The sequence below is a fragment of the Pristiophorus japonicus genome, unplaced genomic scaffold, assembly GCF_044704955.1.
Source record: "Pristiophorus japonicus isolate sPriJap1 unplaced genomic scaffold, sPriJap1.hap1 HAP1_SCAFFOLD_461, whole genome shotgun sequence".
Taxonomy (NCBI): Eukaryota; Metazoa; Chordata; class Chondrichthyes; family Pristiophoridae; genus Pristiophorus; species Pristiophorus japonicus.
This window is the reverse complement of record NW_027254365.1, coordinates 48,998-71,170: the sequence shown is the minus strand read 5'-3', so window position 1 is coordinate 71,170 and position 22,173 is coordinate 48,998. Positions and strand designations below refer to the sequence as shown.

Below are 22,173 nucleotides of genomic sequence, written 5' to 3'. Positions count from 1 at the left end.
CCCTAACCTTTCCTATAGTGTTGGTTCTGACATGGAACACACAACTGTATCCTCCCCCTCCCTTTCCAGATTCTATTCCAGCTGTTTCAAAATGTCTCTTACCCTGGCAACTGGTAAGCAACACACCCTTCGGTCATAGAAGCTCTGTACTCTAGGAAAAGGGAGTTCATTGCCTTCTCTCTGAACAGAGAGCAGTTGGAGTGCGCATGAGACTTTTCCAGGATATAGGGCTTACCCATGGTGCAGGGCGCCATCAACTGCACACACCTGGCTCTGCAGGCACCACATATCAATCCTGAGATGTACCATAACGGCAAAGGCTACCACTCATTTAATGTACAGTTGGTACGCGACCACTCCCAGCACATCATGGTGTGCCAGCAATCTTCCAGCCACCACATCGAACCCGAGGGTGGCTGCTGAGAGACAAGGGCTGTCCTCTCTCCACCTGAAAGATGACTCACCTCCGCAACCCCACTACTCGTAGCCAACGCTCATATAATGAGAGCCATGCTGCAATGAGGAACATCATGGAGCAGACCATCAGAGTTCTAAAGCAATGGTTCCATTGCCTTGACCACTCGGGAAGAGCCCTCAGTACTCGTTGAAGCGGGTGTCCCATTTAGTGGTGGTCTGCTGCATCCTCCATAACTTGTCCATAATGAAAGTGCAGCCATTGCCACCATGGGTTCCATGACCACCTCAGGAAGAGAAGGAGGAAGAAGGGAGGAGGTAGGCAGCAGATCCTCATTCCAACGCACTGTTCGTAAGCGCTTCATCAGAATCCGGTTCCAATGAAAGAAACCCCAGATCCCTGTTGCTCACCAGTTCCCCACCTTAACATCCCTCTCTGACTCAAAGCTGAAATGTGAGACACCACAAAACAAACATTCCAAACATAATTTATAAATTAATCGAAACTACATAACAACATCAACTAATCATCCTTGTGCAATCCATTAGTGTCTGTCTTTCGTGTTTCATTGCCTACTGGTGGTGGCTGGTGTGCAACGGGTGGTGGCTGGTGTGCAACGGCCACCACACGTTAATAAAGTCCATGCACAGGCATCTTCCACCCTTCAACATGTAGTTCGGGATCTGGAATATTAGGTTTGTTGTGTATCTGTAAAGCATGCACTCCCATGTTCCGCCACCAGGGAGCTCATCCCCTGAAGTCCCAAGGTATTCCAGCATCCCTTGGGAGCACTGTATATAAGCCCACCCCGAAGGCCTGTTCCTCACTCTGGAGTGTCTTATTAAAGACTGAGATCACTGTTACTTTAACCTTCCTGTATGCAGCCTCATCTGTGTTAGGAACACAATAACTGGCAACGAGAATACAAATCCAACGCAAAGATGCAGCATACTTTGGGCATCCTGGAAAGTTCTCGGAGGGTGAGGACTGGGAAGCCTATGTCGAAGGGCTAGACCAGTACTTTGTAGCCAACGAGCTGGACGGAGAAGGAAGCGCTGCAAAAAGGAGAGCGTTCTCACAGTCTGCGGGGCACCGACCTACAGTCTCATGAAGAATCTTCTGGCTCCGGTGAAACCCACAGATAAGTCGTATAAGGAGCTGTGTACACTGGTTCGGGAGCATCTTAACCCGAGGGAGAGCGTGCTGATGGCGAGGTATCGGTTCTACACGTGCCAGCGATCTGAAGGTCAGGAATTGGCGAGCTACGTCACCGAGCTATGGTGACTTGCAGGACAATGTGAGTTTGATGGCTACCTGGAGCAAATGCTCAGAGACATTTTTTGTACTGGGCATTGGCCACGAGACTATCCTATGAAAACTTTTGTCTGTAGAGACACCGACCCTCAGTAAGGCCATTGTGATAGCACAGGTGTTTATGTCCACCAGTGATAACACCAAACAAATCTCTCAGCACACATGTTCATAAATTAACTGGAACTGTGTTTGCGAGCAGAAATGTACAGGGCAGAAACCGCGAGTCTGCAACTGCCAGCAGGCCTCAGGTGATCCAGATGACTCAGAGTCCGCAACAAAGGATGAATGCAAGGCAATTCACACCTTGTTGGCGTTGTGGAGGCTTCCATTCAGCCTATTCATGCCGTTTCAAAGGGTACGTTTGCAAGAGCTGTGGAACAATGGGGCACCTCCAACGAGCTTGCAGACGAGCTGCAAGCTGCTAACCACCATGTGGCAGAGGAAGATCGGTCCATGGTGGATCGAAGCAATTTTGAGCCTCAGAGAGAGGAGGCAGATGCTGAAGTACACGGGGTGCACACATTTTCGACGAAATGTCCACCTATAACGCTAAACGTAAAATTGAATGGCTTACCTATAGCCATGGAACTGGACACTGGTGCTAGCCAATCCATCATGAGTAAAAAGATGTTTGAGAGACTTGGCCTTTTGGCTAAGATCATGCGTAACTGACCTGACAGGGGAGTAACCATGACCCCAACGTGGTTCTCCCTGGATCAGGAAGGTGGTTCTCCTATGCTTTTTGGAAATAGGAGGTGGGTGGGGTGGTTTGACCCATCCACCTCCATGGCACGAACCTGGTATTGCAGTATTTCCAGGAACGGTGCAGTGGCTCTCGGCCTTTTGGCTAAGAGCATTGGCGCAGAGTGATCCTTGATGTGTGCAAGGTGACCTCTGGCGTTTGTAATCTGACAAGGTGATCTGACAAAGAATTGGAAAGATTGGCAACGAATAAAAAAAAAACAAGGCACTCGGACCAGCCCTGAACCCCATCCACACGAAACTGAGAACGTACACCAAAGAGCTCATCACTGTCTTGGGCAGCGCCATGGTCAAGGTCACCTACGAGGGCATGGTGCACGAACTGCCACTCTGGATTGTCCCAGGCGATGGTCCCACATTGCTTGGAAGGAGCTGGCTGGGCAAAATCTACTGGAACTGGGATGACATCCGAGCACTATCACATGTCGATGAGGCCTCATGTACCCAGGTTCTTAACAAATGTCCTTCCCTTTTTGAGCCAGGCATTGGAAACTTTTCCAGGGCGAAGGTGTGGATCAACTTGGTCCCAGAGGCACGACCCATTCACCACAAGGCGCAAGCGGTACCTCACATGATGAGGGATAGAGTGCAAAGCGAGCTGGACAGGCTGCAACCCAAGGGCATCATCTCCCCAGTGCAATTCAGCAAGTGGGCCAGCCCGATTGTTCCAGTACTCAAAAGTGATGGCACGGCCAACATTTGCGGCAATTATAAAGTAACTATTAATCGTTTCTCGCTACAGGACCAATACTCGCTACCTAAGGCAGACGACCTATTTGCGACACTGGCAGGAGGCAAGACACTCACCAAGCTCGACCTGACTTCGGCCTACATGACGCAGGAGCTGGAGGAGTCTTCGAAGGGCCTCACCTGCATCAACACGCACAAGGGACTGTTCATCGACAACAGATGCCCGTTTGGAATTCGGTCGGCTGCAGCGATCTTCCAGAGAAACATGGAGAGCCTATTCAAGTCTGTACCACACACTGTGGTCTTTCAGGACGACATATTGGTCACGGGTCGGGACACCGTCGAGCACCTACAAAACCTGGAGGAGTCCTCCAGCGACTGGATCGCGTAGGGCTGCGGCTGAGGAGGTCGAAATGCGTCTTCGTGGCAACAGAAGTGGAGTTTTTGGGGAGAAAGATCGCGGCGGACGGCATTCGGCCCACAGACGCCAAGGCAGAGGCTATCAGGAACGCACCCAGGCCACAGAACGTCATGGAGCTGCGGTCGTTCCTGGAACTCCTCAACTATTTTGGTAACTTCCTACCGGGGTTAAGCACCCTCTTAGAGCCCCGACATGTGTTATTGCACAAAGGTGAGAACTGGGTATGGGGTAAAAACCCAAGTAATTGCTTTTGAAATAGCCAGAAACATTTTATGCTCCAACAAGCTGCTTGTATTGTATAACAAGTGTAAAAGACTTGTGCTAGCATGTGCTGCGTCGTCGTATGGAATCGGGTGTGTATTACAACAAGCTAACGTTGCGGGGAAGTTGCAAACTGTCGCCTATGCTTCCAGGAGCTTGTCCAAGGCCAAGAGGGCCTACAGCATGATTGAGAAAGAGGCTTTAGCGTGTGTGTTCGGGGTAAAGAAAATGCATCAGTACCTGTTTGGTCTCAAATTTGAGCTGGAAACCGATCACAAGCTCCTCATATCCCTGTTCGCTGAAAGCATGGGGATAAATATTAATGCCTCAGCCCGCATACAAAGGTGAGCACTCACGCTATCAGCGTATAACTATACCATCCACCACAGGCCAGGCACCGAGAACTGTGCGGATACTCTCAGTCGGCTACCATTGCCCACCACGTGGGTGGAAATGGCGCAGCCTGCAAACTTATTGATGGTGGCGCAGCCTGCAGACTTGTTGATGGTCATGGAAGTGTTTGAAAATGATAAATCACCAGATTAGGACTTGGACCAGCCAAGATCCTCTGCTGTCCCTAGTAAAAAACTGTGTACTGCATGGGAGCTAGGCCAGCATCCCCGTTGAAATGCAAAATCTAATCAAGCCGTTCCAGCAGCGAAAGGACGAGCTGTCCATTCAGGCAGACTGCCTGTTGTGATGTAACCGCGTAGTGCTACCCAAAAAGGGCAGGGAGACGATCATCTCGGATCTCCACAGCACACACCCAGGTATAGTAATGATGAAAGCGATAGCCAGATCCCACGTGTGGTGGCCCGGTATCAACTCTGACTTTGAGTCCTGCGTACGGCAATGCAGTGTGTGTGCTCAGTTGAGCAACGTGCCCAGAGAGGCACCACTAAGTTTGTGGTCCAGGCCCTTCAGACCATAGTTGAGGATCCATGTCGACTATGTGGGCCCGCTTCTCGGTAAAATGTTCCTGGTGGTGGTGGCTGCTTTTTCAAAATGGATTGAACGTGAAATAATGTCAGGAAGCACCGCCACCGCCACCATTGAAAGCCTGAGGGCCATGTTTGGCACCCACGGCCTGCCTGACATACTGATCAGTGACAACGGGCCATGTTTCACCAGTGCCGAATTTAAAGAATTCATGACCCGCAATGGGATCAAACATGTCACCTCAGCCCCATTTAAACCAGCCTCCAATGGGCAAGCAGAGCGGGCAGTACAAACAATCAAACAGAGCCTTAAACGAGTCACAGAAGGCTCACTCCAAACCTGCCTATCCCGAGTACTGCTCAGCTACTGCACATGACCCCACTCGCTCACAGGGGTGCCCCCGGCTGAGCTACTCATGAAAAGGACACTTAAAACCAGACTCTCGCTGGTTCACACCAACCTGCATGGTCAGGTAGAGAGCAGGCGGCAGCAACAAAATGTAAACGATGGTCGCGCCACTGTCACGGGAAATTGATCTGAATGACCCTGCGTATGTGCTAAACTATGGACATGGTCCCAAGCGGATCGCGGGCACGGTGATAGCTAAAGAAGGGAGTAGGGTGTTTGTAGTCAAACTAGACAATGGACAAATTTGCAGAAAGCACCTGGACCAAACGTGGCTGCGGTTCACAGACTGCCCTGAACAACCCACAGCAGACACCACCTTTTTCGAGCCCACAACACACATCCAAAGGATTAACAACACCACGCCGGACCAGGAAATCAAACCCATCACGCTCAACAGCCCAGCAAGGCTAGGTTCACCCAGCAGCCCTGCAGGGCCAACAACACGCCAGCCCAGCGAGGGCAAGCCAACACACCAGAACAGACATTTGTACCGAGGCGGTCCACCAGGGAATGATAGGCTCCCGACCGCCTCACCTTGTAAATAGTTTTCACTTTGACTTTGAGGGGGAGTGATGTTGTGTATCTGTAAAGCATGCACTCCCATGTTGCGCCACCAGCATCCCTTGGGAGCAATGTATATAAGCCGGCCCCTAAGGCCTGTTCCTCACTCTGGAGTGTCTTAATAAAGACTGAGGTCACTGTTACTTTAACTTCCCTGTGTGCAGTCTCATCTGTGTTAGGAACACAACAATTAGGATTGAGAGTGACATTAGTGGGAGAAAGACTAATGTAATAGAATGGAAAAGAGCAAATTATGAAGAAATGAGGGTGGAACTAAAGAAAGTAAACTTGGAGAAAATCTTAAAAAATCTTTTAAAGGATAGTTAATAGAGTTCAAGAGAAATGTATTCTACTAAAACCCAAAAACAAGCAAGCTAATTATGGGGCACCGTGGATGAATAAAGAGCTAACGGGGGAAATTGAATCTGAAGAAAAAAACATATAAGAAGTACTTAGGTACTAAAGGAGAGGAGGACAAAAGAATACAAAGAACTTGGGAGGGAAGTTTTAAAAAACCCATCAGGAAGGCAAAGAGAAATTACAAAATCAGATTATCAAGGAATATAAAAATAAATAATAAAGTGTTCTATAGACACATAACCAACAAAATGAAAATTAAAGTAGGGATAAGGCCACTAAAGAATGAGCAAGATAATCTCACAGGTAAGGAGTCATTGGCCACACACCAATCGGGATGTCTAGTGCGAGCTACTCTCCAGCTGCCGCCGCTGGAAGAGAGTCCGCACACCAAAAATAAATTAGGGGGAACATTGGTAATGACAGAAAAATGGCAGAAGTATTGAATAACTACTTCGGCTCAGTTTTTACTAAAGAAAATAACAAAATAGACACATCACTAGAGGATGAGCTTAAAATAAATATTAATACAGTTGGGATAGAAAGGAAGAAACTAATTGACAAACTAGCAAAATTAAAGAGGATAAATCCCCAGGTGTGGACAGTATGCAGCCACACATACTCAAGGAGACTAGGGAGCAGATAGCAGACACACTAGTTTATATATATACAAAAGTTCCATAGAAGGGTGGGAGTAGTGCCAGAGGATTGGCGGACAGTAATGTATTTCCAATATAGAAGAAAGGAGATAGAACAAAACCTGGGAACTATAGACCAGTCAGCTTACAGTCCGTGATAGGAAACATACTGGAAGAAGTGACAGAAGAGCATCTAGAGACCGAAAATATAATAAAAAATAGTCAGTATGGATTCCGAAAGGTTAAACCATACTTAACTAACATAAGAAATAGGAGCAGAATTGGCCATTTAGCCCCTCGAGCCTTTCCATTCAATGAGATCTTTTATCTCAACTCCAATTGCCTGCACTATTCCCATATCCCTTGATTCTCTTAATATCCAAAGATCTATCGATCTCTGTCTTGAATATACTCAACAACTGAGCTTCCACAGCCCCCTGGGGTAGAGAATTCAAAAAATTCACAACTCTCTGAATGAAGAAATTTGATAGTAGTCTCATAGTTACTAATAAGTTCAATAGGGAAATAAGGAGAAATACCTTTACTCAGAGTGGTTAGAATGTGAAACTCGCTACCACAGGAAATAGTTTAGGCAAATAACATGCATGTTTTCAAAAGGAAATTAAATGAGTACATGAGAGAAAACGGAATAGAAAGATATGCTGAAAGCCTGAGATGAGGTAGATAGAATGGGAGGAGATTCATGTGGAGTATAAACAAGGGTAGTTAGGCCGAATGGTCTGTTTCTGTTATTTATATTTTATGTAATACTCTGACCATTACACATTATTTTTCCCATCTCTCTTTGATCTATAAAAGGGCTCTCCTAGCTGTCACTGTGTAAAGTCTCTGAACCATACAGCCCAAGAAGGTGCCTGATTCACCCTCTGGTCTATGTTATTTCAGTGGGAGAAGCAGTAGTAGCATTATAATTCTCTGCTTGGCCTCTGGGTTAGGGAGAGGAGAATGTCCAACATGTTCCCACTCCTGACTGCTGTGCAGTGACCGCTACTGCAAATGTTTTACATGTGTGGACACTGGGTACAAACAAGATTGAGCTGTGCTGTGTTATCCTCCACGACTGGACAACCTACAAGCACTCACTGTCAAGGCTCACGAATGGATCATGACATTACTTGAGCTTAAGCAATGTACTGGAGGGTGACCAGTGACCATGGAACAGCACTACAGTGAGAGTCAATATCAAGTCAAAAAAATTGTAATGTCTGTAAGCTTGCAATGTTTGTAGCTCCACACTGTGGATGTGGATGTATTGTGTACTGCAACTACAGAGTTAATAATTAAACTGAAGCAGCAGGTTCCGGAGACTTCCGAGAGAGCTGCCTGCCATGTTAGAAAGCTGTGTGTGCTTGTGCTCTGTGAAAATATCACAAAAATGAACGAAGGATTGGTTCTTCCTGCCGCCTTCTATCAGTTCCAACATATTAACATCAGAAAAGAGGAAGAAAAGACCATGAAGACCATCATGCCTGTCCCAACCAGTTGACAGTGCAACCTTGCACACTGTCCACACACCACCTAGCAACATTTGCAGCAACACGAATATCTGCCCCATCTCTATTCCAACGTTGACGGAGCTGTGTGTATTCGAGTCATTTCTGTTTTATCTCAGCCTTCAAAGATTTTCTTTTTTTTTAACCATTGCGATATAATTTTACAGAACTTGTTCAAGCTCTTTTTGCCTACAGGAATGTGCCATTAAGGATCTTGGCAACTTTCTTGCCCTGCATCTTGAAAAAGACACTGAAAAAATGCAAATCCTTGTGCGCCAGGCAGCTGAAGCAGAGTTGGATGGAGCCATTGGCTGGTAAGTGCATTCAAAAACAGATTATTTTTAATGTCTGGAACTCTGAATGAATTGCAAATTTAAGGAGTTTCATCTTCAATTTATTTTCTCTTTGGTGAAATTACCACTCTTTCAGGTATTTCCTGCTGCTCCTCTTTCTTCCTGTTCCACATACTGGAATAGATTTTACCTTTACCGCCTGGGAGTAAAATGTTATCTGGGCAGAGCACGCAGAATAAAATTAGGTGGAGAGGAATGCATGATGCACGTCCGTAACACAGCCTGCCTGATTTTGGTTCATTTCAACTATTTGGCTACTTGCTTGCCAGGGTCAGTTGATAACGGTGGAAGTGATATTTTTTTAGACGACAATTCTTGGATTGAAACATTGCTTGCCACTGCTTCATTTCAGCCCCAATTTGGAACTATTTTGTCTACTCGATAGTTACTGACCCGGCCTTCACTCTGCTTCTTTGCAGAAATTTCTGGAGTCTAAATTTAATTTTCACCTAAAGCCACTGCAAAGGCAGCAACATGAGTTTCCCCAATAGAGTCCCATTATTTATGACAGTAAGAAGAGAAGAAATGTAGCAAGTTAAGGCAAATAACATATTATACAAAGAGGGTGAAACAATCTTCCCTGTACTCAGCAGCCTGAATGTACAGACCCTGGTGCTCACAGCAAGTACATATCCAGGAGCTGTGCATCAAAAGGCTACACTTCAGTAAGGACATCTTGGATGATCTCTGTCAACCTCCACAATTCAAACTGCTCTCCCAATGACTGCTACAGCCACCTCAGCCCTGAACTATTTTGCCCTGGATCTTTTCAGGGTGGTACGAAGCCATCAATGCTTATGAGGAAAAAGGTGCACCAGTTACAACCAACATTATACAGAGCAGCAGCAACGCTAAGAGGAGGCAGACAAACTATCTAACTGGCTGAAAAAGCAATCCACACCCAGATTACTATGAAGACATTTTCTGTTGATTGACAACTGCAGACTGCAGACCAAATGAATTGATCCGCCCCTTTGCTCTTGCCTAGTTGTCCCAGCAGGATGCACTCTCTTGGATTGTTCCAAATTCAGCCAGCTGACATAGATGCTATTAGACATAACTAGTAAAGGACATTTCTTAAATGTTTATCAGCATTACCCCTATCGTGGGGGCTTACTCTATCCTAATGGCCTGCTTTCTGTTGGTGCCCCTGCATAATGTGGCGCTCCTTCCAGGTGCTCTCTGAGGGCCAAGGTGCAAGAAGTGACTGGTTACAAACTAGGACAATGAGAGAGCTCTCATCTCTGACAACTGAGTCCTGGGAAGGACCGACTGCAGGTTCCAATTCTGTTGCTGCTGCCTGGGAAAACTGACTCCGCTCCCTGCGTGTGCAGGTATCTGAGAGGGCTGGCTGGAGGGCTCCAATGTGGTGTTACCTGAGACGTCAAGTGAGCAGACTCCTGCCATGCCACAGAGGGTCTTGTTTCTGGCTGGTCAATGATCAGCTGTAGGGCTGAATTCAGGCTAACCGGTCTATAATTACTCAAAATAGAGTATGAGAGGAAGCTTGCTGGGAACATAAAAACTGACTGCAAAAGCTTCTATAGATATGTGAAGAGAAAAAGATTAGTGAAAACAAACGTAGGCCCCCCGTGCATTCAGATTCAGGTGAATTTATAATGGGGAACAAAGAAATGGTGGACCAGTTAAACAAATACTTTGGTTTTGTTTTCACGAAGGAAGACACAAATAACCTTCCGGAAATACTAGGTGAGCGAGGGTCTAGTGAGAAGGAGGAACTGAAGGAAATCCTTATTAGGCGTGAAATTGTGTTAGGGAAATTGATGGGATTGAAGGCCGATAAATTCCCGGGGCCTGATAGTCTGCATCCCAGAGTACTTAAGGAAGTGACCATAGAAATAGTGGATGCATTGGTGATCATTTTCCAACAGTCTATCGACTCTGGATCAGTTCCTATGGACTAATGTAACACCACTGTTTAAAAAAGGAGGAAGAGAGAAAACGGGTAATTATAGATCCGTTAGCCTGACATCAGTAGTGGGGAAAATGTTGGAATCAATTATTAAAGATGAAATAGCAGCGCATTTGGAAAGCAGTGACTGGATTGGTCCAAGTCAGCATGGATTTATGAAAGGGAAATCATGCTTGACAGATCTTCTGGAATCTTTTGAGGATGTAACTCGCAGAGTGATCAAGGGAGAACCAGTGCATGTGTTGTATTTGAACTTTCAAAAGGCTTTTGACAAGATCCCACACAAGAGATTGGTGTGCAAAATCAAAGCACATGGTATTGGCGGTATTGTACTGACGTGGATAGAGAACTGGTTGGCAGACAGGAAGCAGTGAATCGGGATAAATGGGTCCTTTTCAGAATGGCAAGCAGTGACTAGTGCAGTGCCGCAGGGCTCAGTGCTGGGACCCCAGCTCTTTACAATATACATTAATGTTTTAAATGAAGGAATTGAGTATAATATCTCCAAGTTTGCAGATGACACTAAACTCGGTGGCGGTGTGAGCTGTGAGGAGGACGCTAAAAGGCTGCAGGGTGACTTGGACAGGTTAGGTGAGTAGGCAAATGCATGGCAGATGCAGTATAATGTGGATAAATGTGAGGTTATCCACTTTGGGGGCAAAATATGACCTGAATGGAAGAATATTATCTGAATGGCGGCAGATTAGGAAAGGGGGAGGTGCAACGAGACCTGGGTGTCATGATTCATCAGTCACTGAAAGTTGGCATGCAGGTACAGCAGGCGGTGAAGAAGGCAAATGGTATGTTGGCCTTCATAGCTAGAGGATTTGAGTATAGAAGCAGGGAGGTCTTACTGCACTTGTACAGGGCCTTGGTGAGGCCTCACCTGGAATATTGTGTTCAGTTTTGGTCTCCTAATCTGAGGAAGAACGTTCTTGCTATTGAGGAAGTGCAGCGAAGGTTCACCAGACTGATTCCCGGGATGGCGGGACTGACATATGAGGAGAGACTGGATCAACTGGGCCTTTATACACTGGAGCTTAGAAGGATGAGAGGGGATCTCATAGAAACTTATAAGAGGACTGGACAGGTTAGATGCGGGAAGAATGTTCCCGATGATGGTGAAGTCCAGAACCCAGGGGACACAGTCTTAGGATAAGGGGTAAGCCATTTAGGATGAGGAGAAACTTCTTCACTCAGAGAGTTGTTAACCTGTGGAATTCCCTGCCGCAGAGAATTGTTGATGCCAGTTCATTGGATATATTCAAGAAGGAGTTAGATATGGCTCTCATGGCTAAAGGGATCAAGGGATATGGAGCGAAAGCAGGAAAGGGGTACTGAGGGAATGATCAGCCATGATCTTGAATGGTGGTGCAGGCTCGAAGGGCCGAATGGCCTAATCCTGCACCTATTTTCTATGTTTCTATGAATTAATGGTTCCAGTATGATCCTGGAAATCCTGAGATATGCTACTCTGCGCCCTAGCCCCATGGGGTTGTGGACAGAAGACACTGTGCTGCAGTTTGGCCTCTGAAGCGTCGAGGCCAGCTGTCTCTGCATCCATGGAGTACACACTCACTGGTCTTCGAGCCTTTATGTTGCAGGGAGAGACAGCTGTAGATGTGTAAGGAGCTGCCACACACTCAAAGGTACTACAGTGCTAATATGGTTCCCTTATGGTGCAGCTTAAGATGGCAGTGGACTCTACCAGTAACCCTGCTACTTGCTGCATGTGCTGGGAGAACATTCTCAGTGCCTCGTCATATGTGTGATCCTCACAAAAGAAAAGAAAGACTTGCATTTATATAGCGCTGAGCCACGGCAGACACCGTGAAGCACTCTTCTTTTCAAAGCAGCATCCCAGCGATCAGAGTCCTCAGGAGCAGGATTAGGCCACCTGTCCCCTCGAGCCTGCTCCACCATTTAATAAGAACATGGCTGATCCCATCATGGACTCAGCTCCGCTTCTCTGCCGCTTCCCATAACCCTTTACTCCCTTATCACTCAAAAATCTGTCTACGCCTTAAATATATTCAATGACCCGGCCTCCACAGCTCTCTGGGGCAGAGAATTCCTTAGATTTACAACCTTCCGAGAGAAGAAATTTCTCCTCATTTCAGTTTTAAATGGGCGGCCCCTTATTCTGAGACTATGCCACCTAGTTATAGTTTCCCCTATGAGTGGAAATATCCTCTCTGCATCCACCTGTCAAGCCCCCTCATTATCTTATATGTTTCAATAAGATCACCTTTCATTCTTCTGAACTCCAATGAGTATAGGCCCAACCTACTCAACCTATCTTCATAAGTCAACCCCCTCATCTCCACAATCAACCTAGTGAACCTTCTCTGAACAGCCTCCAATGCAAGTATATCCTTCCTTAAATACGGAAACCAAAAATGCACTCTGTACTGCAGGTGTGGCCTCACCAATACCCTATACAGTTGTAGCAGAACTTCTCTGTTTTTATACTCTATCCCCCTTGCAAAAAAGGCCAACATTCCATTTGCCTTCCTGATTACTTGCTGTACCTGTATACCAACTTTTTATGTTTCATGCACAAGGATCGCCTCTGTACTGCAGCACTTTGCAATTTTTCTCCATTTAAATTATAATTTTCTTTTCTATTTTTTTCTGCCAAAGTGGATAACCTTACATTTTCCCACATTGTACTCCATCTGCCAAATTTTTGCCCACTCACTTAGCCTGTCTATATCCCTTTGCAGATTTTATGTGTCCTCACAATTTGCTTTCCCACACATCTTTGTATCATCAGCAAACGTGGCTACATTACACTCAGTCCCTTCATTTTAGTCATTAATATAGATAGTAAATAGTTGAGGACCCAGCACCGATCCCTGCGGCACCCCACTAGTCATTGTTTGCCAAACGGAAAATTACCTATTTATCCCGACTCTCTCTTTTCTGTTAGTTAGCCAATCCTCTATCCATGCTAATATATTACCCCCAACCCTGTGAAATGTTATCTTGTGCAGTAACCTTTTATGTGGTGCCTTATCGAATGCCTTCTGGAATTCCAAATACACCACATCCACTGGTTCCCCCTTATCCACCCTGCTCGCTACATCCTCAAAGAACTTCAGCAAATTTGTCAACATGATTTCCCGTTCATAAAACCATGGTGACTCTGCTTGATTGAATTATGCTTTTCCAAATGTCCTGCTACTGCTTCCTTAATAATGGACTCCAGCATTTTCCCAAAGACAGCTATTAGGCTAATTGGTCTCTAGTTTCCTGCTTTTTGTCTGCCTCCTTTGTTAAATAGGGCGTTACATTTGCGGTTTTCCAATCCGCTGGGACCCCCCCAGAATCCAGGGAATTTTGGTAGATTACAACCAATGCATCCACTTTCTCTGCAGTCACTTTTAAGACCCTAGGAGACTTGTCTGCCTTTAGTCACATTATTTTACCAAGTACTACTTCATTAATGATAGTGATTGTATTAAGTTCCCTTGATTATGCACTATTGGTATCTTTTTAGTGTCTTCTACCGTGAAGACCGATACAAAATATTTGTTAAACATCTCTGCCACTGTTCTCCATTATTAATTCCCCAGTCTCATTCTCTAGGGGACCAACATTTACTTTAGCCACTCTTCCTTTTTATGTACCTGTGGAAACTCTTACTATCTGTTTTTATATTTCGTGCTAGTTTACTTTCATAGGGCCCAAGTTTCCGCCCTCTGTAAGAACGGCGCACCTCCATAAGGTACGCCGATTTTCTGGAATAAAAAGGGCACCGAAAACTTACCTTGTGATTCTGCGAGCTCCTCAGGTCATCTTCGTGCTTGGCGTGGCACAGCATAAGGGATGTGCGCGCATGAGCAGTGGCTCCTCGCCCCCGTGGCTGCGTGGGAGGGGCCCAAAGCACAGCGCCCCTAGCCCTGGCCGAATGGGCTCCCCGGGTGAAGATCGGACTCGGGCCTCCCTCCCGTTCAGTTCTCGCTCCCCCCCCCCTCCTGTTCAGCCTCCCCTTCCTCTCCCTCCCTCCCCCCTCCTCTCCCCTGCCTCCCTCCCCCTCCTCTCCCCCCGCCTCCCTCCCCCTCCTCTTCCCCCTCCCCCTCCCTCCCCCCTCCCACCTCTCTCCCCCCACCCCTCGCTGTCAGAAACACAGAGAGACACTGACAGAGAGAGAGAGACACTGACAGAGAGAGAGAGAGAGAGACACTGGGTGGGCCCCATCCCAGCACACTGTTGGAGGGCTCCCAGTGCTGCAGTCAGTGAGTAGAAACTTAATTTTTTATTTGATTGATTTTTTTTTTTGATTGATTTATTGACTTATTTTTCATTTATTATTGATGATGGCTCTTTATTTGTAAAAGTGGTGTTTAATGTTTGTAAACCCCCTTCCCCACCCCCGTATCTCTCATTCCCTACGCCTGATTTATAAGTGTAGGCAAGGTTTTTCTGATCGTAAAAGATCTACACTTACTCCATTCTAAGTTAGTTTCGCTGCCTAAACTTGCAAAACAGGCATAAATGGCTGGACATGACCCACTTTGAAAAAAAATCTGTCCTAAAATGAAACTATTCTAACTCACTAGAACTGGAACAAACTAAATGCCGAGAATTGTAATTTCTAAGATGTTCCATTCAAACGAGTTGCTCCAAAAAAAATAGGAGCAACTCAGACCGAAACATGGGCCCATAATCTATCTTCCCTCTCTTTTTCAATTTTTTTAATCGTTCTTTGCTAGCTTTTAAAAGTTTCCCAATCCTCTGGCCTCCCACCAGTCTTGGCCACATTGTATGCCCTTGTTTTCAATTTGATACCATCCCTTATTTCGTTAGCCACGGATGGTTATCTCTTCTCTTACAGTCGTTCCTTCTCATTGGGATACATTTTTGTTGCGAGTTATGAAACATCTCCTTAAATGTCTGCCACTGCTCATCAACTGTCCCACACTTTAATCTATTTTCCCAGTCCACTTTAGACAAGTCTGCCCTCATACCTTTGTCGTCTCCTTTATTTAAGCTTAGGACACTGCTTTGAGAACAAACTTTCTCACCCTCCAACTGAATTTGAAATTCAACCATGTTATGGTCACTCATTCCTAGAGGATCCTTTACTAGGAGATTGTTTATTAATCCTGTCTCATTACACAGTACCAGATCTAAGATAGCCTGCTTCCTGGTTGGTTCCGCAACATACTGTTCAAGGAAACTATACTGGATACAATCTATTAACTTTTCTTCAAGGCTACCCTGGCCAATTTGCTTTGTTCAATCAATATGAAGGTTTTCATTTCCCCCAGTGCTGCTATTGCCTTCTCCTTATTCTTTGACTTTTTTAATTTTCGCTCACCTGAATCCTTCCTCCCACTAATTAGTTTAAAGCCCCCTCTACAGCCCTAGTTATTTGATTCGCCAGGACCCCAGTCTCAGCACGGTCTAAGTGGAGCCCGTCCGAATGGAACAGCTCCCTCTTACCCCAGTACTGGTGTCAGTGTCCCACGACCAAAACCCATTTCTCCCACACCAGTCTTTGAGCCATGTGCTTAACTCTCTGATTTTATTTACCCTATGCAAATTTGCTCGTGGCTCAGGAAGTAATCCAGAGATTATTACCTTTGTTCTGCTTTTTAATTTGGCCCCTAGCTGCTCATACTCCCTCAGCAAAACCTCTTTCTTTGTCCTTTCTAAGTCATTGGTACCCACGTGGACCACGACAACTGGATCTTCCCCCTCCCATTCCAAGTTCCTCTCCAGCCCCGAGGTGATGTCCTTAACCCTGGCATCGGGCAGGCAACACAGCCTTGGGGACTCACGCTCTCGGCTGCAGAGAACCCTATCTATCCCCCTAATGATACTGTCCCCTACCACTACAACATTTGTTTTTACTCCCCCCACTTGAATGACCCCTATACCATGGTGCTGTGGTCAGTTTGCTCATCCTCCCTGCAGTCCCTGCTCTCATCCACACAGGGAGTAAGAGCCTCGAACCTGTGGACAAGAGCAAGGGCCGAGGCTCCTCAATCCCTCCATCCTGAATCCCCATACCTTCCTCACTCGTAGTCACACCCTCCTGTCCCTGACCACGGATCGAATTTGAATTAATTAATCTAATTGGATCGCGGCGAACCTTGTGAATGCTGCGACAACTGACATTTTCAAGACTGAGATCGATAGATTTTTGTTGGGTAAGGATATCAAGGGATAATAACAAAGGCAGGTAAATAGAGCTGAAGTACAAATGTTCTGTTCAGCAAAATTAGGTTCCTCTTCCCTTTCTTGCTCCTTTGGCTCCTTTATGCTCTTTGCTTCACCCAATGGAGGTGAGGTTGGGGGTGGGGAGATTAGCGTGGGGCTGGAGGGAACCTCCCCGTGGGGAGCTCGGCATGAGGCTCAAGCCATTTAAACTCCCAGGCCTCATTTGAATAAAGCAGAACAACCACTCGCCTGCAAAGGGTAGGTGTCATATCAGGGTCGGTGACAAAGGAGGATACATTCAGGATTATCAATAGAGGAACTAAGAGCAAAAGTTAAAAGAAAATGGTGCTCACAGCGGGTTATTAGAACATGGAATGCTTTCCACAAATAGTTTATGAGGCAGAGTCTATAACATCATTTAAAATCAGATAAGTAGATCTAATACTCATCATCATCATAGGCAGTCCCTCGAATCGAGGATGACTTGCTTCCACGTCAAAAACTTCACGGGTATTTCAATGAAGCACCTAACTTTCCAGGTCCCGAACTAAATCTTGAAGGCTAGAAGATGCCCGTGCATGGATTTTTTTAACGTGTGGTGCTCGTTGCACACCAGCCACCACACGGGCTTGACAGAGCTAGGTCTTGATCCAGTGGCAAGGATTAACCAAGACGAGTGGAGACCTGCTCTGCTGCACGGGCCTCGTGTGCACACATATCGCAGTGTGGGCTGGCCCGTGCTGCCCCTGGGCCTCTGGCCCCGAACTCACGCCTCTCCTGGGCCCCGATCACATCACTCTGCAATCACTCACCGCTCCTTCGCCCCAGCCTCGCCGCTCCTGGTGTACCTGCCCACACTCCAATCACCGACCTGGACCTTGATGATGTCCCTCTTCACTGCCATTGCTCTCCTGCTCCAGCACGTGCTGCTCCCTGGAGTGTTATGCTGCTCCTTCCGCTCCCCGGCCTGCTCCGATGGCACTATTACTGGCACTGGCTTAAATGGCGTTCCTTCTGTGCTGTCATTTCTAAAATTCTACAACGGTAGTCAGATAGATCATCTCTTTCCAAACCTAGAGAAAAGTTGATTTTTTTTTCAGCTGTCTGCCAATCTTTCCACTCTGTATAACAAATCGTATTGTTTTTAAAGGTACATGGGCAAGGAAAGGCTTCCATTTACTGAAAGAAAACTGCACAAATTGTTCCAGGAAGGACTTGTAGAATCTCTGAAACAACTTCTACAGCAAGTTTACCGGATGAAAAATCTTGAGGAAATGAAGGAAAAGGTATTTATTTCTTTCATCTTGTATGTATTGAATGTAGCGGAACATGAACATCTATTTCCATTATTTCACTTTATGTATCCGTTATAAATAGTATTGATCCATATTTATTTATGTTCCCAAATCTCCAATTTTGTTATGAATTATTTGTGCTTTCATGTACATTTATTCAAACTTGACTCCAATCTTTTGGAACACTAACCCATATTATTTTTCCTAGTTTTCTCATTTAGCTTTGTGATATCCCTTGTGCCTTCTACAGCAGTGTTTTATCTAGCGCAAAGCCTCTCTTTCCTTTCTCTTCTGGAGCCCTGGCTGATCTCCACCTAGCAGGAAAACTAAGGCCAATTGTTTATTTTTCTTATTTAATAGTTTATTTATAAAGTCCAGCCAATACAGAGCATAACCCCAAGCCACTGATCCTAACCTTCCACACCTGTGATCAGTGACTCACCCATTGTTCCCTCTGTAAGTTGCTCCAAAGCCTGTACAGCTGAGCTCGTGCTAGCTTCGAGTGGTGTAGGTCATGGCACAGCATGAGCACGTGGGCATTGCTTTTAATTTAATGAAAATGAAAATTATTGCCAGTAAATGTATTCAATCATCATTAAAACTCCTATCTTTTGGACTGCATTTGCACCACTTTACTGAATAAATGTAGGTTAAGAATGTTCTTCTGTGAAACTGTTTGGGCTGAACATCCATCCCTGCTGAACCATCTGGACTGGATTTTCAGCTTGGCCGGAGAGGCAGCAATGGCAGTGATAAGCTCTTCTGGGTGGGCAGCCAGCTTCCAGCTCCGATCCGGGACTTTCGGGGCCAATTTCGGCGGGGTGGAAGGCAACACCCCTGGTCCACTCCTGGCGACACCGGCTCCATTTTTAGCTCCCACCCAACCCGTAGCGCTGTGTAGAGCGCCGTGCTGGGATCGCTTTTGAAAGCAGGTGGTCCAAGCTTTAGTGACTGCAGTGAGGTAAGTATTATTGACCTCAGGTAAGTGTGGTTGTTTTTGATTTTATTTTTTTTGCGATTTATGTTGTGGTGGCTTGATTTATTTATTGAGAATGTTTTTGGTGTTTTTTTTCAATGTTTTTGTTTCTCCCCAGGCGCCTCTTACAGCGCTCCAAGGCTGGCTGCTCAGCTCGGGATTTGCACATGCTCAGCCGGCCTAGCGCCCTAAGAGAGGTGTGCAACACCTCCCTTACCGCTCCGCCCCACACTTTTTGGCAACTTAAGATGTTTATCCCATCTAATATTCAATCAAGTTAGTCAGACATGACTTTCCTTTAACAAATCCATGCTGACTTTCCTTGATTAATCTGTGCCTTTGTAAATGACGATTAATATTGTCGCTCAGAATTTTTTCCAATAATTTGGCCACCACTGAGATTTGGCTGACTGGCCTGAAATTACTCGGTCTATCCCTTTCTTCCTTTTTAAACAATGATACAATGTTAGCAGTCCTCCAGTACCACACCTCTAGCCAAAGAGGATTGAAAAATGACGGTCAGAGCCTCCACTATTTCCTCCCTTGCTTTTCTTAACAGCCTGGGATACATTTCATCCGGGACTGGTGATTTATCTACTTTCAAAGTTGCTAAACCCCTTAATACTTTCGCTCTCACTATGTTTATCCCATCTAATATTTCACACTCCTCCTCAACTACAATGTCTGCATTGTCCCTCTCTTTTGTGAAGGCAGATGCAAAGTATTCATTAAGAACCAGACCCATTTCTTCTGCCTCCGTACACAAGCTTCCTTTTTGGTCTTTAATATGCGCTACTCTTTTTTTTAGTTATTCTCTTGCTCTTTATGTATTTGTAAAACAGCTTTGTGCCTTCCTTCATTTAAGTTGCCAATATTTTGTCATGCTCTCTCTTTGCTTTCCTAATTTCCTTTTTAATTTCACCCCTGCACTTTCTATACTCATCTAGGCTTTCTGCAGTATTTAGCTCTCGGTATCTCACATAAGCTTCCCTTTTTTGCCTTATCCTATCTTGTGTTCCCCTTGACATCCAGTGGGTTCTAGATTTGGGAGTCCCACCCCTTTGCTTTGTGGGAACATATTTGTTCTGAACCCTCACTATCTCCTCCTTGAATGCCCCCGACTGCGCTGATACTGATTTACCTTCAAGTAGCTGTTTCCAGTACACTTTTGCTAAATCACATCTCAGCTTAGTAAAATTGGAGAACTTTTATTCCTGATCTATCTTTGTCCTTTTTCATAACTATGCTATGTCTAATTGAATTATGATCACTACCACCAAATGCTCTCTCACTGACACCCGCTTCCACCTGTCCACCTCATTCCCTAAACCTAAGTCCAGAACCGCTCCCTCTCTTGTTGGGCTTACTACATACTGGCTCAAAAAGTTCTCCTGAATGCATTTTTCATTTTAAGAATTCTGCGCCCCTGTACCGATTACACTGATTTTATCCCAGTTAATATTTGGGTAGTTGAAATCGCCTACTATTACTGCCCTATTGTTTTTGCACTTCTCAGAAATCTGCCTACATATGTGCTCTTCTATCTCCCTCTGGCTATTTGGGGGTACATTCCTAGCAGTGTAATTGCCTCTTTTTTGTTCTCCCGTTCAATCCATATAGCCTCATTTGATGATCCTTCTAACATATCATCCCTGCTAACAGCTGTAATTGTTTCTTTAACCAATATTGCGACTCCCCTCCTTTTTTATCGCCCTCTCTAACTTGTCTGAAAGCCCTATAACCAGGAATGTTGAGCTGCCATTCCTGCTCTTCTTTCATCCATGTTTCAACAACTATGATATCATACTTTCATATGTCTAGCTATGCCCTCAGCTCATCTGCCTTAGTCACTGGACTCCTTGCTTTGAAGTATATACCACTAAGAACTGTCAAACTCCTTTGTTGTCTATTTTCTAGCCTTTGTTTTCTCTGCTTTCCAAACTCACTTACGTATTTACTGCCTTCCATTTCCAGCTTTGTTTTTCTCCCTTCTGAATCTACACTCAGGTTCTCATCCCTCTGCCAAGCTAGAATACAGAATTGTCTAAGGGATCGAAAACAGAGAATTGTAGTGAATAGGAGGTTTACATTGGTATTCTCTAAGGTTCAGTACTAGGACCACTGCTATTTTTAATATACATTAATGAATTGGACTTGAGGGTACAGGGCACAATTTCAAAATTGGCAGATGACACGAAACTTGAAAGTGTAGTAAACGGTGAGGAACATAGTAATAGACTTCTAGAAGACCTCGACAGGCTGGTGGAATGGGCAGACACATGGCAGATGAAATTCAATGCAGAGAAGTGTGAGGTGATACAATTTGGAAGGAAGAATAAGAAGAGAACATACACATTAAATGGTACAATTTTAAAGGGGATGCAAGAAGCACCCTGGGGGTGCTTGTGCACAAACCTTTGAAGGTGGCAGGGCAGATTAACAAAGCAGTTAATAAAGCATATGGGATCCTGGGCTTTATAAGTAGAGGCATAGGGGCTGAAATTGCCCCTCTCGTTAAAGTCTGTTAGCACCTCAAATCGGCGGCCATGCTGCGGAGTGCAATGGCCGCCGAGTTCACGTTAAATGGCCACCGAGATCGCTATTGCCCTGATGCGTTTTAGCACCACTTCCCTGCCGGTGATGGACAGCACTCCTAAGCGCATCATCACTGCGCGCACCGCCGAGGTGCTGGGCCGGAAGCCCCTTTGCCCTTCAAAAGTCATCTGGCTGCTCGCGGTGCCAAGAGTTGTTTTTTTCGAGTGGTGCATAGTTGCTGATGCACACTGCCAGATTGCCTTAAAGGGTTGGTGATTTGATTGGATTTAGCGTCAGCAACTTTTTTGCATTCTTTGACTAGCAGTGCAAGGCTACAGTGTGCGCTGCTTTGCGAGTGCTGGAGGCACCTTCCACCTGCAGAACAAGGTGGCCACTTCGGGGAGGCTGTGTTGGTGGAGGGCTTTGAAATGGGGGCAGTGCTTACAGACCAACGCCTGCTGTGCATTGTGCGTGAAGCCGAGGCACAGAGGAGAAGGCTGCGCTGGGGGCAACAGCTGCAGAGGCAGCGGGCAAGGGCCGCAGGCACCGTTGCGGACCAGTATGGAGAGGGCCAGGGGGATGGCCACAGAGGGCAAATAAGAGGTGCCACACGAAGGCCCTTAGCAAGGG

The 22,173-nt window shown here is 45.8% G+C and overlaps 1 protein-coding gene and 1 non-coding gene across 7 annotated transcripts in view; both read left to right on the top strand.

Annotated features, from left to right (window-relative positions):
• Positions 1-22,173, top strand: part of LOC139252375 (uncharacterized) — a 336,279-nt gene that overhangs the window by 293,133 nt on the left and 20,973 nt on the right. For all 6 annotated transcript variants that reach the window (XM_070873361.1, XM_070873357.1, XM_070873359.1 and 3 more), the window contains 2 exons: positions 8,476-8,594; positions 17,888-18,023. In XM_070873361.1, coding sequence (XP_070729462.1) covers positions 8,476-8,594; positions 17,888-18,023 — 255 coding nt within the window. The remainder of the gene's footprint in view (positions 1-8,475; positions 8,595-17,887; positions 18,024-22,173) is intronic.
• Positions 2,366-2,563, top strand: LOC139252380 (U2 spliceosomal RNA). The gene has a single exon (XR_011591450.1). It is a non-coding gene; the product is annotated as a U2 spliceosomal RNA (small nuclear RNA).